General features: G+C 42.9%; 1 protein-coding gene across 23 annotated transcripts in view; it reads left to right on the top strand.

Moving 5' to 3' along the window:
- The window catches only part of MAP2 (microtubule associated protein 2), a 241,669-nt gene that overhangs the window by 196,628 nt on the left and 26,958 nt on the right, over positions 1–18,083 (top strand). For 16 of the 23 annotated variants that reach the window (XM_083471736.1, XM_083471722.1, XM_083471734.1 and 13 more), the window contains 4 exons: positions 1,466–1,527; positions 9,229–9,414; positions 10,393–10,546; positions 14,596–14,939. In XM_083471736.1, the coding sequence (XP_083327862.1) occupies positions 1,466–1,527; positions 9,229–9,414; positions 10,393–10,546; positions 14,596–14,939 (746 nt within the window). The remainder of the gene's footprint in view (positions 1–1,465; positions 1,528–9,228; positions 9,415–10,392; positions 10,547–14,595; positions 14,940–18,083) is intronic. The other 7 variants (XM_083471731.1, XM_083471730.1, XM_083471728.1 and 4 more) reach the window with 1 other exon arrangement.

The raw sequence follows: 18,083 nt of genomic DNA, 5'->3' as shown, positions 1-18,083 counted from the left end.
TCTTTTAGAAAGCATTTTAAGTCACCACTACCATCCAAACATTGTCTTAATTTGTACTTCACACTTTGATTGGTTGAAAATGTAAGACTGTTCTTCCTTTGTGACATCACAACATTGATATCATAGGTCAAACGGGCATCAGCTCAGGCTATGTGAACTGGGTCAAACATGTATTAGGTTTGTCTTAATCACCTTAAATTTCATGGTGTATGCCCCAGGAGTAAATATGTTTCTTGCATGATTAAACTGTTAGCCAAACTCCAAAGGACAGGGTGAAGTCATGATCCAGGTTCATTGTTCAGATGGAGGAGTTGTTATGCTTTCAGGTAAGTCAGCAATAAAGGTGTTTTGCCCTCATTTCAGAGCATTGGATTATTGGTTGGCAGTGGATGATTGGAGTCTAATAAAAGGAGAGGTATCTGTTATGGGGATAGGTGAACGGCAGCAGAATTTATAGGGAGGGGGATTATACAGGCATTTTGTACTGAACATTCTCTGCCAGATATTGTTTGACTGAAACTCTTTCCTTTGTCTTCTGCTTTGATACTCTCCGCTACAAATTATCATCTATCTTTAGGTAGGATGTTATTTAAGTGAGGGTCACATATCAAAGGAAAAGTGCAGTCATGTTGGCAATAAACTTGAGTTCAAACCATTGGAATTGTAGGCAAACAAGTCTTGCCACATTTGCCTAGGCCAATGAGAATCAACCATAGGTGCCTCAACTAAAATTTGAAATAGTTTAACAAATGGAAGACTCAAAGATGCCTTTTGCCCAACAGCTGCCTTAGCAAGCATTTCATAAACTACACTACCTGCTACTGTTATTAACAATGTGTGTACAGCTCAGTTATCAGCGGATGATCAAAATAGCAGAGCACATTCAAGCTCTATGCATGTTTTATAAATACCAGGAAGTAAACTTGGGGACGGGGAGGGGGGGAGTGCAGATGATCTTGCTCGCTCCTCCCTCTTCATCATCATTTTAGTGACCTTGTGGAATGATTTTTCATTATACAAGCATATATTGCACACACTGGATTTCAAAGTACCAACTGTGGATTCTGAACTGGGCCCTTGGTCCGGGTCCAGGGTTAAGATTCATCATGATCAAATAATGTGAGTCTATTTTAAAATCTGAGGGGTTTCCCTGCTCATCCCATGTTCACAAAAGGTCAGAGAAAGATACTATGATATTATGGTTGTTGATTGCCTGAAAAAGATTCCAAAATTATCCAGAACTCGCGTTACCTTGGAAAGCTTTCTACATCCTTGCCCAAGACAGAGAAAACCAGATAACCTTTTTTTATTTGCTAGTTTGAATTTGTTTTTTTAAATTAGCATTAGCTATTGCTAATAATGAATTGATTTGTGTCTTAATATTGCATGGCAATTCAAACTGAATATGTTAAGGGTGAGTTTGAAATTACCATTAAGGGTCTTTTTCTTTCTGTGTACCTAATAGCTGCTGGTGGTGAAACAAACCAAGGTCCTGGGGTGTTTAAGCAAGCAAAGGAAAAACTTTCAGTGAGTAGACTTGTTTTCTTTTTTATTCATGTTTTCACATTCATTTTTGTATTCCAGATGGTTTTATGGTCATATCTGAAAGACAGGTGAAAATCTTTTAGGAACCATTTGCCAGTTTTAAGACAAATGATTTTCAGAATTACTCATATATTATTAAAACTTCCTAATTGGTACACACTGTAGAATGGAGATTGGCAACATATTAAGCTACTAAACTATGTGTTTAATTTTCAATTCACTTAATATGGTACAACCACAATAACCTCAATTGCACTATTCTTTACCAATTGGCTTCCATCTACCAGTGTGGAGGAGACCAATTTACTTTTCCCCTAAATGGAAGTACTTGCATTTAAATCTGATTTAAAGGGCAACCTGAACTACCGTATTTTTCGCCCTATACGACGCATTTTCCCCCACAAAAAATGAAGGGGAAATGTATGTGCATCCCATGGGGCCAATGCAGGCTTCAGGAAGCATCCGCAAGCCGTGGGAGCCCACGGGAGTTCCCCCCGGGCTCCCACCCATGCGCAGCGCTGCCTGCACCCCAAAGCCCCGGCGCACTCAGCAGTCGCGCCGGGGCTTCGGGTAGCTCTGCGCAAGCCGCGGGAGGGCTCCCCCGGCTTGCGCAGCGCTGCCTCTTATCCCGAAGCCCCTGCGCGCTGAGCAGTCGCACCGGGGCTTCGGGTAGCTCTGTGCAAGCTGCGGGAGCCCTCCCACGGCTTGCGCAGAGCTGCCTCTTATCCCAAAGCTCATCGCACCAGGTCTTCGGGATAAGAGGCAGCGCTGCGCAATCCGGGGGAGGGCTCCACCGGTTTGCGCAGCGCTGCCTCTTATCCCGAACCCCGGCACACTCAGCAGTCGCGCCGAGGCTTTGGGTAGCTCTGTGCAAGCCGTGGGAGGGCTCCTCCGGCTTGCGCAGAGCTGCCTCTTATCCCGAAGCTCTGTCGCGCGGAGCAGTCGCGCCGGGGCTTCGGGTAGCTCTGTGCAAGCCGCGGGGGGGCTCCCACGGCTTGTGGAGAGCAGCCTGTTCTGGGGGCTGGGGTCAGGGGAAGCTCAGGCTTCCCCCGCCCCAGCCTAGCGCCTTGGGGGGGAAATAAAATTTTTTTTCTTTATTTCGCCCCCAAAAAACTAGGTGTGTCTTATGGGCCGGTGCGCCCTATGGGGCAAAAAATACGGTATGTCTGTTCAAAAGTAAGCCACATTGAATTCAATTGGACTTACTCCCAGGTAAGTGGGCTAGCACTGCATTCCCAGTTTCAGTTACTTTGACCCAGAAATCAGTTTGCCAGGGTCATTATATGAGAGCAATCCCATACCAGCTTTACACTGAGCTGAAGATACACCACCACGTTCACTGCTCAACCTGGGAGGAAAGTGGGGAAACACATAAGTAGAAAATTCAGAAGCAGCAAGAAACACTGATGAAGGACAAGATCCCATGTCCCACTCAAACACACAGGGATCCTTTAATTCACTAAGATGGGGGACCATACACACATCCCACAGATCAGTGTCACAGCACTCCATTTCCTTCGGCCCCAGCAGCAGAGTCAGCAACAGCCCCATCACTGTGTGTCCCCGGGTATCCCTACAGACTGGTTCAAACTTCTCATGGGCTCAATACATGGAAAGGGGAGGAAAGGAGAAAGCACACAGTGCAGCTACCACATAGCTTCCTGCTCAAGGCTTCTTCAGAAAGAATGCACAGCTCTCCTGGGAGAGTGGTGCAAGTCGCACCCGGAAGCAGCCGACAGATCAGCCTTTCTCAGCCTGTGGGTCCCCAGATGTTGCTGAACTCACATCACCCCTAGCTAGCAAGGCTAGAGCTCAGGGATGCTTTGAGTTGTAGTCCATCAACATCTGGGGACCCACAGGTTGAGAACCGCTGCAATAGATCAAGATGCACACTGAAGCAGCAACCACCGCCAGTGGCTCGCTCCATAGGGCATGCATGAGACTGGGAAGCAAGAGACAGGTATTTGAAGCCCACTAGAGGAAAGGGGAAGATATGTCCTCACTCAGTCTTTACATTCATGTAGGGGAAATGCCATGTTGGTGGCAGAAGAGAGGGTGCCCCCAAGACTGCAAGCACCACCGAGCAATTCTTTTCAGCAATCAGAAACAGCACATGACATTTGCCCTAGCTTCAAGTCCCCGTCATAGACACTAGGAGCAGAGCAATTGTCGAAGGAGCTTATGCTTTATATACTGGAGATCTCTGGTTCCGATCCAGAGAGGTGTATCCCCATGTCACATACCCATCTGAATTGTGGTCATCTTAAATGAAGGATATCCTGTGCTAACTTACACAATACCCTGTGCTCTATCACGGTGACATGGCTGAGGCATGGGGACAGCCATTTATGCAGGGGCTGCTCATTTTTAAAAAGCTTATTCTTGTCCTGGTAAAATCAAGGTCTGGGGCTGCCATGTCAGGGCTGGTGTAAATTTACACCATTGGGGCATGGCTGTGTATCAAAGGAATGCAGCATAAATGTGCTCCCTTCAGTGTGCCATCCATATTCCACCCACAGCTCTGCCCCGTTTTGGCAGTATCAGGGGAGTTCCACTGGTGTATCTTTCATGGCAGCAGCGTATTGTGCTCTCAGTTCCTACATCCCTAAAGAACAGAATATACTCAGTGCCTAGGTGAAATAACAGAGGCAGCATTCGAGCTTCCAAGCATGTAAACCAGTATACCATGCTAACATGCATGCTAGAACTACTGACCTAGTTGTATACAAGTGCAGACCTCCTGAGTCACAAGGGCAAGTGCATGGACAACCCTGCATGATACACTTTCCTGTCCATCTGTTTGTATGGATGGGAATGCAGGTACCCATTCACCAATTGGAGCTATTGTCACACATCCTTGATCCTTGGATCAAGTCTCATGAGTTCAGTAGAACTGTGAGTTTGCGTCCACATCCCTTTCACAAGGTGATTGTTTTCAGTGGAAAGATTCGTGTGGTTGCCTAGTCACAGTGCGTTGCATCAGTAACCTATCCTCCTCAAATGCCTGCGTGGCCAGGGAGCAAGTGGACTTTATCCAAGGACTTAGTGCAGCAACCTTAACAAGCAGAGTGGCCACTTGGCTACTGGTTGCCAACCCTCATTATTTCCTCCTTCATCACCTCTCCCACCACCCCATGAAGAGGCATTTCAGGTAGTGAAGCCTTAGTTTAGGGGGGATTCATTTGCCCGCTTGCCCAGGACCGAGGAGAGCACAAAAGCACCAAGGAAGCAACTTCCTCTTCAGAGAAAAGAGTTTATTGAGATCTGCGCAGAGGCTGCCAGTGGAATCACTTCCAAAGACTGGCCGCAATACATGGCATTTGGCAGGCATTCTTATACTGAAGGTACACCTTTCCCTTCACCAATCACCAATCACCAACCAAGCATTTTACCTTAAGAGGATAATCACGTTAAGCAAGTTCCTCACCTATTTCCTTGTCTTATTTGGTAAGCCTTTTCCTTGTGCCTACGTGGCTTCTCCTATTATCTACTTGACCAGTGTCACAAGCCAAACCTGTTTAAGCAATCTATATTGGAATCTAAAGCCAAAGCTGCTCAGGCAATCTTTATTGCAATCTATATTGTGACAGGGCTAAACCCTCCCTTCCTTCAGTAGCAAAGCTTGAAATGGGGCAGTTTTGAAGGAGAGAGAAGGAAAAATGAAGAAAGACTCATTCCCCTCTCTCTACTTATACCTCTCAACTGTTTAAAAACTCTGGCCACAGCGTGAAAGGAGAGAAGGAGGAACTGTAGATATAGGGAATACACTACACATTTTTGGCTACTTTCTAAGAAACCAGCACGCCTTGTGATTCCTACCTCATCCTGTCTACAGCCTTCCACCTCCCCTGTCCTTTTTTTCTCCCCTGTTGTAATAGCATGTTCATAGGCAGCAGGGAGGAAAAGAGAAAGGAACAATGAGAGGAAAAATCATGAGGGGAGAGAAAGTAGTATTTGGCTGTGAGGGAATCAATGCAAAAGAGTGGATGGGGTTTGCTTGTGGGGGGTTGAGCTGGGTGGCAGTTCATCCATTTATTCAGCCATAGAGTGAGAGAGAACTGTAACTCAAAGTACACCATTCTAACAGGGAGCTATTTCATTGCTGTTTTGCAAATAGGTACTCCTGTAAAAAAAGGACATCATAGCTTCTTTCGCTAGTGTGCCCTACAGACAGTTGTCGCCCCACCCCCTTCACATGTTTATCTCTCTGCACAATGAAAATCAACTGGAAAATGGGATGTAGGCTGCTAATTAACAAGTACCTATATAAGTTGTTTTAAAGTTTCTGAACTCCATTAAGAATCAATATTGTTAAATGCTTAGAGCCAGAGCCAGATTTGTGATAAATTGATGACTCAATGGAGCAATGTTAATGAAAGTTCTCGCTTGTGTCATTTTGCTGAATTGTTAAAAGAAAATATACACTTTGCAATTCCATTGTCCAAAAATAGAGGTGTTAGCTAACAGTCACACTCTGAATGTATCCATTGAAATCAACTGACTTATGTTTATTGATTTTAATGGGTTTACTCTGAGCATGAGTTACTTGAATATCACCTGTAATTGTCACCCCTTCTATTTTGAGGTGCACGAGTATCTCAGTAGTAATATATATATATAATTCCCCTGAGTCCCCAAAGTTTTATTTAAAAAACCTGATATTTCTGGCCCATTTTTAGCATAAACTTTTATTTTGTCTGAGGAAAAATCTTGGGGAACAACCACTGCAAAAAGATTTCCCTTTTTCTAAGTACATTCTCAAATAAATGAGGGGTGTCTTATATTATTTTTATTTATATATATATATATATATATATATATATATATATATATATATATATACACACACACACACACACACACACACACACACACACACACACACAAAACAAAACAAATGGTGCGTTCAGATTGCCAAAAGCTGAACTCCTCCGCGCTTTCATCTTATGCTGCCACTGCAGGCATTTTTCTCCTGGCCTGACATGAGGTGAGCTGGACTGGAGAGGAAGGTGGCCTAAATCAGCCACCTAAGATGACAGAACTGACAACATTCAGACCGTCCTACATGCTCCTTTAGTTAGAAAAATTAGGCCCACCTCACCATCTCTCCCTTGCGTGTAAATAGGACAGACCTGTGAATAAAGAAACATGGCTGCTCTGCCCCCTTTAAAGGTTTGGTCCTGTGTGTGTGTGTGTGTGTGTGTGTGTGTGTGTTTAACTAAACTTTGGACACCTTATTTAAAGGTCACAACTTTCTAGAACATATTAAATTATGCTCATGTTCAGTCATGTTGAAACAAATTATTGGGCTTTTGGACCACAGAGACTGCCAAGGTACCAGTTAACAATGCATAATTAACATATAATTAATGTACAGAATTGCTGCCAAATGTTGTGGTGCCTTACATGGCTCTAAAGGGGGACAAAGTCTCTTTGCCTTAAATTGCTCTGAAAGGGGATCAAGCCGTGGAGGGCAGGCCCCATCCTTCGCTCTTAGCTATGAAGGCTTAACAAAGCCACTTAATAATAATAATAATAATAATAATAATAATAATAATAATAATAATTTATTATTTGTACCCCGCCCATCTGGCTGGGTTTCCCCAGCCACTCTGGGCGGCTTCCACAAAGACCAAAAATACACTAAGATGTCGCACATTAAAAACTTCCCCGAACAGGTCAGAAAACATCATATGGCTTTCTATAGAATCATAGAGTTGGAAGGTTCAACTAGTCCAACCCCTGCAATGCAGGAATCTCAGCTAAAACATCCCTGACAGATGACCATCCAAGCTCTGCTTAAAAACCTCCAAGGAAGGAGAGTCCACCACCTCCAGAGGGAGTCCGTTCCACTGTCAAACAGTTCTTGCCTTCAGAAGGTTCTTCCTTATGTTTAGTTGGAATCTCCTTTCTTGTAACTTGAATCCATTGGTTTGAATCTTACCCTCCAGAGCAGGAGAAAACAAGCTGGCTCCATCTTTTTAAAAATTAGTATGATTTAAAAATTCCAAAAATGTATTGATTATTTAATATTTCAAAAGCTACCTGCAAAATTTCATATTGGGATCTCAATGGGATCAGATTTTTAAAAATTGTACATACATGTCTGCATACATATCTCTTCTTCTGTGGATGGCTGGGTGGAAATGAGTCGGACCTGCATTCTGCATTTGCAAAAACACAGCATGTTTAAAGTGGTGTCTATATATAGATATAGATACATAAAAGTGAAATGGGATTCTACTTGATGACTCTGGTGGTGGATAACAGTTTTGCTGCTGTTGTTTCTTTAAGACTTTGTCTTTAGTTTTTGTCATTTCATCTGTAGATGTGTATACATTTTCAGTATTTGCATTTACATTCTCAAATTCTGTCATCGTCATCGTCCAATATCTTCAGATTTCTACCAACAGAAGTGCTCTGTCATTGACATAAAGAAAATAATACCTAGTAGGAATTTTGACGGGAAAATCGAAAAGTTTAAAAAAATTAATCAGCATTTCATCAGCGGCAAGGGAGTTCTTTCAAATTTCACCAGCTTTTATTCAGTAGGCCTAAAGCATAATTGAGTTAAACTAGAAAATATGAAATTTAATCCATTTTGGCACTAAAAAGCAGAAACGCTTCATTTATTTACATTTTTACATATTAAAAATCAGTGTCCACTCCCAAAGTGGTTTGTATGTTAGGTTGTCACTTCTTGTCCATATTTAAAAAACAAACACACACACACACACACACACGCATGTATTTCTGATGCAGCTTCTAGCAATTTGGGCATCCTGAAGATAACAATAACTTGATACTAAATGTTACAATCATTAGTAATAAAGTTTTTTATCAGCCTGGGCCTGGAGGAAGACTGTGGCCCAGTAGGTGGAGCATTTGCTTTGAATGCCCAACTTCAGCCTTTGGTACAGACTCTTCTTACATACCCTCCAACATTCCTCAGATGAAAATAGGGACAGTTCTCACTCTCCCCCAAGTGACCCTCCTTGACCCCCCCCCCCCATATCAAGACTCCTTGCACTCTGCTCTGCTTCCTTTTTCTTCCTGCCCTGGGCAGCCCTGCCCTCTGCCTGCCCCCCAGAGCCGGCATGTCACCTGAGGCTGGGCCTTGGCAGCTGCAGCCTCTTCTCCTCCTCACCTGCTTTTCAGGAGGGGCCACGGGATGCTTCCTCTCTGCCACCACCATCACCATTGCTCAGATTAAGCGCTGGCTCATGCTCTAGCAGGGGAAATAGGGACATTCTGAGATCAAATCAGAAGCTTGGGTGGCTTTTGTAATTCCAGGACTGTCCCTGGAAAATCAGGACACTTGGAGATCTCTCAGATAGCGGAGCTGAGTTAATCCCATCCTAAGCCATGGAAAGCCACTGCCCGGCAAAGTGGACAGCCTTAGATGAACCAGTGGCCCGACCATATCTTATGCTTATGAACAACAGTAAAAGATCATGTTTGAAATCTGAAAAATATTCCCAATCTCTTTATTCACATTACTTTTTTTAAAAAAAGCAATAAAACAGCCTCATTTATACATGTGTACCTTAGGATATGCACACATGGTGATTTTTTAAAAAGAAGTTTTGTTTTGCAGTTTGTTTTCCATATTGCATGCATTTTCTGTTTACACCATTGTCCATGTTCACGTTGTGTTCCTTCTGTTTGTTTTCTCATGACTAGACTTCTTCTTTGTCAAAGATTCCTGCCTCAAAGGTTAGAGCAAAGTCATTGCTTCCTCCAAGACCCAGCTCAGCTTGCTCATTAACTTCTACTAAAAAAGCTTTGCTTGATGCAGACAATTATTTTGCCAGGCCCTCTTCCGCAGGCCCAAGAGACTGCTTGCCATATTCAAAAACAGATGCTCAGGTAAGGCAGCAGAGTAAATGTAGTCAGTGATAGCAAAGAAAGGGCCAGAGGTGGATTCTGATCTGTTTGCTTTACACTCTCTTCCCCTTGCCCTTCTCCTGAACACAAATAGTTCACACTGACAAAAGAGCTGTAGAGCAGGAGTGAACAAACTTCCCCCTGTTGAATTCAAGAAAAAACACTGTCAGATATTGCCTTTCTTATTACAGGACCCATAATTAGCTCCTATCCTGAACTGGAATGTTTCCCTTCCCAGGGTTTGATTAAAACCCTAGGAATCCATCCATTATAATTTAGGCTGGAGAAACATTATACTTTTCAGTGCTGGAGGTAGTGTGTTCAGTTATTATTGCCTCGGGTAAGCAAGTTTTGCAAACTTTAAAACATTTTAAAACATTTTTTTCTCAAAAACACGCAAGCACCATTTGATTAAGGGCAACTGCTGCCAAAGAAATCCATGCACACAAAAAGGCAGTGATGTCTCTGTCATACCACTTTAACCACTCTTAAAAACTGTTAGTTGGTTCAAACCAAAGTTCACAAACCTACTAAGCTTTTTGCCATAAGACTACAATAGGATGAGGCCTAAATATTACAGGTGGGGGTGTCCTTTTGACTTTTTGCTGCAGACTTGAGACTGATACTAGTGTAGTCATAGCCAAACTAATATCAGCTATGCTCCCCTACCCCAGCCTGCCAAATTACTCAGTTTTGCCTGTATCATCTCACTTTGGTATGCTGTAAGCAAAGTTAAATCCATGTTGGATCCCCTCTGGAGGTAATAATCTCACCTCTAGATGCATGGGGGCTGGAAACTAATCTGTCTAGGCTTGATCTGATCTTCCTTACCTTGACATAGTTTGAAGCTCTTGCTGGGGAGAAACTGCTGGAAAATTAAATGTCATCACAACAACTGCATTTTACCCGTTTTTTAAAAAAATTAAAGTAAAAAAACCCAATTTCTATTGTTTCTCCTAGGACGGTGTAACCAAGAGTCCAGAAAAGCGTTCCTCTTTACCAAGACCTTCCTCTATTCTACCCACCCGGAGGGGCCTGTCAGGAGACAGAGAACGAGATGAAAATTCTTTCTCCCTGAACAGCACCATCTCTTCATCAATGCGACGGACCACCAGTAGGTTTCTGTACCCTCTAACTCCCCCTCCACATTTTCTTTAGCCTGCAGGTGCACTTTGTGTGAATCTCTTGAGGTCTCTGTGCATATCAAAATGATACAGTATAATACACCCTCTTATACTATTTACAAATTACAACAGAAAAAATGTATGCTGGTCGCCAGAGTTTTGTACATACAATTTACACACACTCATATCCCCCTCTACTCTTACCCCGAAGCTCTTGCTCAGCATCCTGGTTTCCCTAACACACAACATTTCTCCTGAACGTTCTCTCCACTTATTTACACCAACACCCCAGAAATCCCCTTAGCTTAATGCTGAACCACCTACAACCTATCCACCATCCCATCCCTTCCATCATGTCAGGGACTGGCAGGACGCTGGCGAGTGCACCGGGAGAATGGGGGCTGGAGTCTGACTTGGGATTGGAAGGCAGTGGCTGGTGAGGACCTGTACCAGTCAGAAGGCAAGAATCAGAGGCAGGGGATGCTTCAGCACTGGAGGGTAGAGCACAGGATGGGTTGGGAGAAGAGGAGGAAGAGGCAGGTCAGGCAAGTGAAGGACCGGTGCTTCACCCTCTCCTGCACCACTGTGTCCCAGAACCAGAAGCAGATTGAAAGGGGGCAAGCAGGGGAAGTTTCCACACAGGCGTAGTCTCATCTGCATGTGTGCATTCCATCAGGGAAAGCTACATAATCTGTTGGAGGGGGGGAGACCCCTGTTGCTGCAACTGCTCCATAGTGTATGGACCTGGAAATAGATGCTAGATTGGTTTTCTGTATTGCTGTGAGAATAAAGTGAGTTAAGAAGGTAACATAGGGTGAAGTAGGCGAAAATCTGAATAAGTAAATGCCATTAGTTTATTCCCGGTGAATGTGCTTGAGATTGCAGGTGTACAACGGTATACCTGTTAAGTGTTAATAATGACTTGGAAGTTCCATTTCACAAAGTGGGACTTGCTTTTTAGGAAACGTGCACTGAATTGAGCTGCATAGCTTGGGGTAACTGAATTTGCAGCCTCTTCTTAAAGGTAAAGGGACCCCTGACAATTAGGTACAGTCGCAGTTGACTCTGGGGTTGCGGCGCTCATCTCGCTTTATTGGCCAAGGGAGCTGGTGTACAGCTTCCGGGTCACGTGGCCAGCATGACTAAGCCGCTTCTGGCAAACCAGAGCAGCACATGGAAACACTGTTTTCCTTTCTGCTGGAGCAGTACCTATTTATCTACTTGCACTTCGTGCTTTCAAACTGCTAGGTTGGCAGGAGCAGGGACCGAGCAACGGGAGCTCACCCCATTGCGGGGATTTGAACTGCCGACCTTCTGATCGGCAAGTCCTAGGCTCTGTGGTTTAACCCACAGCGCCACCCGCATCCCTTAGCCTCTTGCTAAATACATGCTAAAATGACATTGGCATTATTTTACTCACTTGCATTTCTGCTCTCATAATAGAGTTATGGTCAGCATGTTTTAAAACATATCCAGTTTGGTAAAGTTGTTCAGTTGCCTTAAGCAAAGGAGCTTTAGAAAAGCATTCCTTTTCCTTTTCTGTGCTATTTACTCTCATTAACTAAAGTGAAGATTCATTGAAAAATATGCAGACCTACAAACCTTGCTGCGGCACAGGAATCAAAGTACTGCTTGTACATAAGCAGGGATATCTTACATACTGCCATCCAAGCAATCTCGTATCAAGGATGGATAACCTATTGCCCAACTACTACTGCCATCATCCTGTACCATTGGCTCCTCTGCCTGGGGTTGATGGGAGCTCAAGTCCCCCCTCCCCCCCCAAAAAAATCTTAGAATTCTTCTGTTTTATTGCTTCGATAGCTTCCTCCGTTTCCCCCACAGCAGATTATTTTTGTGTTTTACATTACTAGCAGATTTTGGTAAGTCAGATAAAGCATCCTGTTAATTTCCATTTCTAGGTCACCCATCAACCAAATATAATACATATAAGAGAATTTGTTTTAACCTGGAAAAGCAACAATGAATGTCCACATTGGACAAGTGAATTATGAGGACATGGGAGTTAGTAAATATGGTTAAATTAACTAAGATAATTAAAAGGAGGGAGATTAGACAATTGTTTACTGAAAGTTGGAGCATGTTTGTAGTGTATTGGTGTAAGAATAAGACAAAAGAAAATGTTCAGTCCTGCTGTTAGAAACCTTGTAAATACTAGTGCGTGTATAATGATTATTTAGTAGTGAAGAGTGGGGAAACATCCTTTATTTTCAACCAAGTTTTAGTCAGAGTAGACCCATAGAAATGAATGGCTATGACTAACAAATTAATTTCAGTGACTCTACTCTGAGAAGAAGTTAGGTTCTTATTTATATTCCTTTGAGGATATTAAGTTAACCTTGTAAGGAGTTTAAGATCTACTTAGGCCACATTCTTGTTGAATTCGCAAGAATAGAGAGTTAGAGTGGTAGATAGTCTTTAAAAATATATTAATTTCATAAAATTTATACACCACTTAATTGTAAAAAAACCTCAAAGTGGTTTACAAAAAAAGATAAAACCATAAAATCAAGAAAAAATTATAACCACACTTTAAAACATAGAAGTGTTAAAATACTAAAATACTAAAACAGGTTAAAATTACCTCAACTATGGGCTTATCCACACAACCTCTGCTTTATGCAGGGGAAATCTGAAGGTTTCTGCCCCAGATTGTTGTTTATTCTGATTTATCACTAAAGAGCAGGTTTTCCTTGGGGAAGGAGCAGGACAAGGAGAAAACCACTTGGATAAGTAGAAGCATGGGTGAGCCCTTTCTAATAACCTGGGCGGGCTTGTCTGTGCAATAATGTTTTGAATAGGTCTCAAAATAGTACAGTGAAGGCGTCTGCTTGATCTCAAGAGGCAGGGAGTTCCAAAGTGCAGGTGCTGCTGCACTAAATGATCGAGGTCTTACAGGTGCTGAACAAGTACTATGTGGCACCTGTAGTCGTGCAAATTCCATTGATCAAAGTGGTTGAGTAGGCACATGTGAGGTAAGGTGATCTCAAACTTAATCCATTCCGGAAGTCCGTTCCAAAACCAAAACACTCCAAAACCAAGGCAAGCTTTCCCATAGAAAATAATGCAAAATGGATTAATCTGTTTTAAAAACAACCCCTAAAACAGCAATTTTACATGAATTTTACTATCTAACGAGACCATTAATCCATAAAATGGAAGCAATAAACAATGTACTGCAGTCACATAATCAATCAATCAATCAATCAATCAGCAGCTGAACTGGGTTCCATACAGTCACAAAAACAAAACAAAAAAGAGCCGCAAAAACAAAAACACAAAATAAATAGCGAAAACAGACAGATCTCAGCTTAATACTCAAAACGGAGGTGTAACACTCAAAGAGAGCACGTTCAGCTTCCGAGAAAAGTTTGCAAACCTGAAGACTTACTTCCAGGTTTGCGGTCTTTCAGTTCCAAGTTGTTTTAGTACCAAGGCGTTTGAGAACCAAGGTACCACTGTATCTGTATGATATTAAATAATAATACAAAAAATGGGGGAATTCAGTAGAATTTACCGGCCAGAATATACAAATACAACTAAATCACTAAAACAGTATCAGTACAAATGACACAAACATTCAAAACCCATAGATGAAATGAAATGGGTGGGTAAGCAGGCAGGCAGGCAGGTAAAGCAAGCTGGGGAAAATGGGCAAGCAGGGGTGATGCAGTCCCACACAGGATGGTACCATATGTCTGCAAAATGTTCAGGTCAGCTGTAATACGTGTATTCTTTTATAATAGATTTCTCCGTAAGCCTGTGATCTACGAACCATGCAATAATTATTTTAGTATCTCTAACCTTGTTGGTTTTAAATTACCTTCTTTGAACATTAACTGGTTTGAATATCATAGTGCTCTCATTTAGCAAGTTATTGCTCATTCTCACGTTTCTTTATGGCCTTCAGAAACACGGCAGAGTAAATAATCTGCAAGGTGCCCTCATGAAATATAAGATAGATGTCCTCTGCTCCATGAAAATATCAGCAACATGGTTTTATTTTCCCCCAATACAGGATCAGAGCCTATTCGAAGCCGGACAGGAAAGAGTGGCACATCAACCCCAACTACACCGGGTTCCACCGCCATAACTCCTGGGACACCACCTAGCTATTCCTCCCGTACCCCGGGCACTCCTGGGACCCCCAGCTACCCCAGAACCCCCCATACACCAGGTACTCCCAAATCTGGTATTCTGGTGTCCACTGAGAAGAAAGTTGCCATCATACGCACACCTCCAAAATCTCCAGCTACCCCGAAGCAACTACGGCTCATTAACCAGCCTCTCCCTGATCTCAAGAATGTCAGGTCCAAAATTGGGTCAACAGAGAACATCAGATATCAGCCTAAAGGGGGACAGGTAAGGCTTCTGTTCCAATAACAGCCAGCGTTTCAGGCATTATCACTGGAAGCAGAATGCAGGGTCTCATAGAGAGGAGTAAAGGCCTGGAGTGGAGAAGGTAGATACAAATGCGGATCTCTTCCTTCAAATCTCCTTACCAAGAGGGATGGAAACTTGTCAGTTCTGGGGTTTTAACAAAGCCTTTTTAGGTTAGGGCTTTTTTGGAGAGGGGGGTATGTTTTTATCAAATGTACTATTGCTGCTTTTTGTGGACTGAACAAACATATTTTCAAAACAACTATAATTTATCTTTTTTATATCATTGAAGTGCTTCTGAATGAAAAAATGCCTGTTATATATATTTGTTACATGCCATCGGAATATTTTTGTATTAAGGCAAGGGCCAGATAAGAGGAGCAGCTACCTGGTGTATTTACAAAACAGAGCCTTAGAAAGCCCAGTCAAGGAAAGCAAATAAATGTTCAATAATATAATATTATTTTAATTAAATGTGGATAGGTCAGTTCCTTCAAATACTGCAGTTGTAAAGTGCACCCCAATAATTCAGACTCCAGTCCTAAACATACTTACTTACTAGTGAGTAAGGTCCACTGCAAACTGTGGGAACTCTCAAGTAAAAATGATTAGGATTGCTCAATAGGTAAATTGCATTCTTTATTTGATCAAACTTTTATGTTTTAGTATTTTGTGTTGTAATACTGTGTGAAAACACAGTCGCTGAAAATGATTTGCATTGAAGGAAAGGTGACAGAATGGGCAGGATTAGCCAGGATCCATTCCAGATCACTGTGCTTCTCCATGAAACTTGCATGTGGTTCTATATGGTAGCAATATCTGTTTATCTATTTGTAAAATGTGTCATGATCCCTGCATCTGGCCCCTCACCATACCCTGTGTAAGGTACAAAAAAGGGAATGGAGGTACACTCTGACCCCTCCCAGAGTGAGGCTATAACCCTCCAAGTATGAGGAAAGTGGGAAAGCTGAGTCCTGAGTAGTATCCACGTCTGCTCCGCAGCGTACAAATCAGTGACTACAAGATCGACAAAGGCCTTTTAAGTCAGCATAGGCACTTCCACAAGGAAGCAGAGCCAACTTGGCTCTTGCTAGCCTACATGAGGCCACAGCTCTCTATAGATGTAGTATGATCAATAGCTCAGGCTCCTGACTGCTTTGGGTAGACTTTGCCTAGACTTGCCTACTTCAATGGGGTTCTGCTTGTTACTACCACTGTGTGAGCCTCATGGAACAGGAATAGTGGGATGTTCATGTGTGGGGATTCTAAACACCTAAATGTGGAGGGCTGGAAAGTAGATTCTTCCAATAATAGAGACCTTGCATTCTTGTAGAAAAAGTGGCAGGAGGGTGGAACAAGCCTCCAAAATTGCCCTGGGTGTGGGATGCATGTCTATCCTTCCTTCATACTGCCAAGAAACAACCCCAGCAACAAAGGAGCGTGCATAGTGCTTGAATGTGCAGGGGAAGGCCAAAGAGAAGTGTGTGAGGATATGATGATTCTGAGAGAGTTTTCCCTGTGTCTAAAAGCTCTGGCGTCATGGCACTGGCTCCCCCAAGTATTCTCACCAATTAAGCATTAAAGAGCAGGTTTTACAGGGGAAAGTGGTGCAGCAAAGGCAAAACCACTCAGCCCCATGCTTTCTAGGCCTGGGACAAATAGAAAGTAGACACGCCCTAAGTCTCCTCTCACCATTAGCAGGGTGCCTATGACACCATAGCCTAGTTCTCACTGAGGTCCTCTATACATGGTTGAGTACAGAGTGCATCTTCCACGTTGGCACTGAGTAACTACAGGTTAGAGGGGAAGCCTTCAAGGCCACACCATTTTATTTCCAGGAAGACTTGAACCTCTGTCATCTCTTTTCTAGAAAGTAAGTCCAACCCAGAAGGATGTAGTAGCAATACCTCAGTTTTACTTCTCCTATATCATTTCTGGCTGGGGCTCTTGTAGCTGTTGGAATGAACTGCTTTCTACAGTCTGCTTTATGCAAGTCAGTTTATGGAAACAAATAGAAGGCAGCTGGAGTTTCATAATCTGAGCTTAGATTGCCATGCTGAGTGTAATAACTCCAGGAGGAGGAAGGAGCGGAAAACCCTGAACATAAGCAAGTATGACAGGAAAATTACTGAAAGGGTATAGATATCCAGCCCTAAAGTGTCATTTGGAGATAGATTTTCTCCTTTTACCGGAGGCATCTGTTAACCTAGTAGCTGAGAGTCCATCCTTGGCAGTCCGTCCTGGGGAGCAGAGTCGCACTGTGACAGCACCATGCTCTGGAGGTGCTTACACAGAGAGCAGCAGGAGGTGTCTGAATGTTAAATAAATCAAAGTAGAACTACAGAGTTGTAAAGGTCTCATTAGAAACTCATCAGCTAACAAATCCATTTAAAATCATGTCTTTACCCACCCAACCACTTCTGCCACATTTTTTTTAACGTGGAAGATAACACCTGAAGATGAGATTTCAAACTTTATGATAATGATCCTCTCTAACAGAACTTGATGGGAGCATTTTTCACATTGTGCTTTGTGACAAAACAGGCAGATATACTTAGGTATAGTGGCATATAAATCCGTAACAGTAGGTTGCTTTAAGTTCCCTTTATCCCCTGGACAGGGAATCCTGCTTACATTGGCTGGCTGTAACTCACATAGTGGGAAAGAGAGAGACAATTTCTAAGCTGCCACTGTTACATAGTAGGAAATATCTCCTTGCTCAGAGCCAGACTATATTACCATCCAAATCACATGGTTTACCTCTTGCTGGATTGTGCATCACTTGAGAGTGTGAGTTGAGGATTGCCTGTTTGAATGGTCCCCAGCATTAAAATCCCATGCCCTAGGACAGTTGGCATTGCCCTCGTCACTCTGACATCCTAGCTGTCTTCATGCAGATAATGTTGTATTCAAAAACCAATCAGACCCTACTCCAGTATTCTGCAGTCGTACACCTCAGCAAAAGGCGCACTATGTGATTCAGCTGAGCATGACTATTGCGACTATGTACATAGCAAGTAAAATGGGACAGGAGAGACCAAAGAGAATCTTGCACTTTCCCTCGTCTCCTTGGGGAATCGTACCTCACACTGTGGCATTGCAGCCAAGCTTACAATTTGTGCCTCA

The sequence above is a fragment of the Podarcis liolepis genome, assembly GCF_965112155.1.
Source record: "Podarcis liolepis genome assembly, chromosome: 1".
NCBI lineage: Eukaryota > Metazoa > Chordata > Lepidosauria > Squamata > Lacertidae > Podarcis > Podarcis liolepis.
This window is presented reverse-complemented; position numbering and strand designations above follow the sequence as displayed.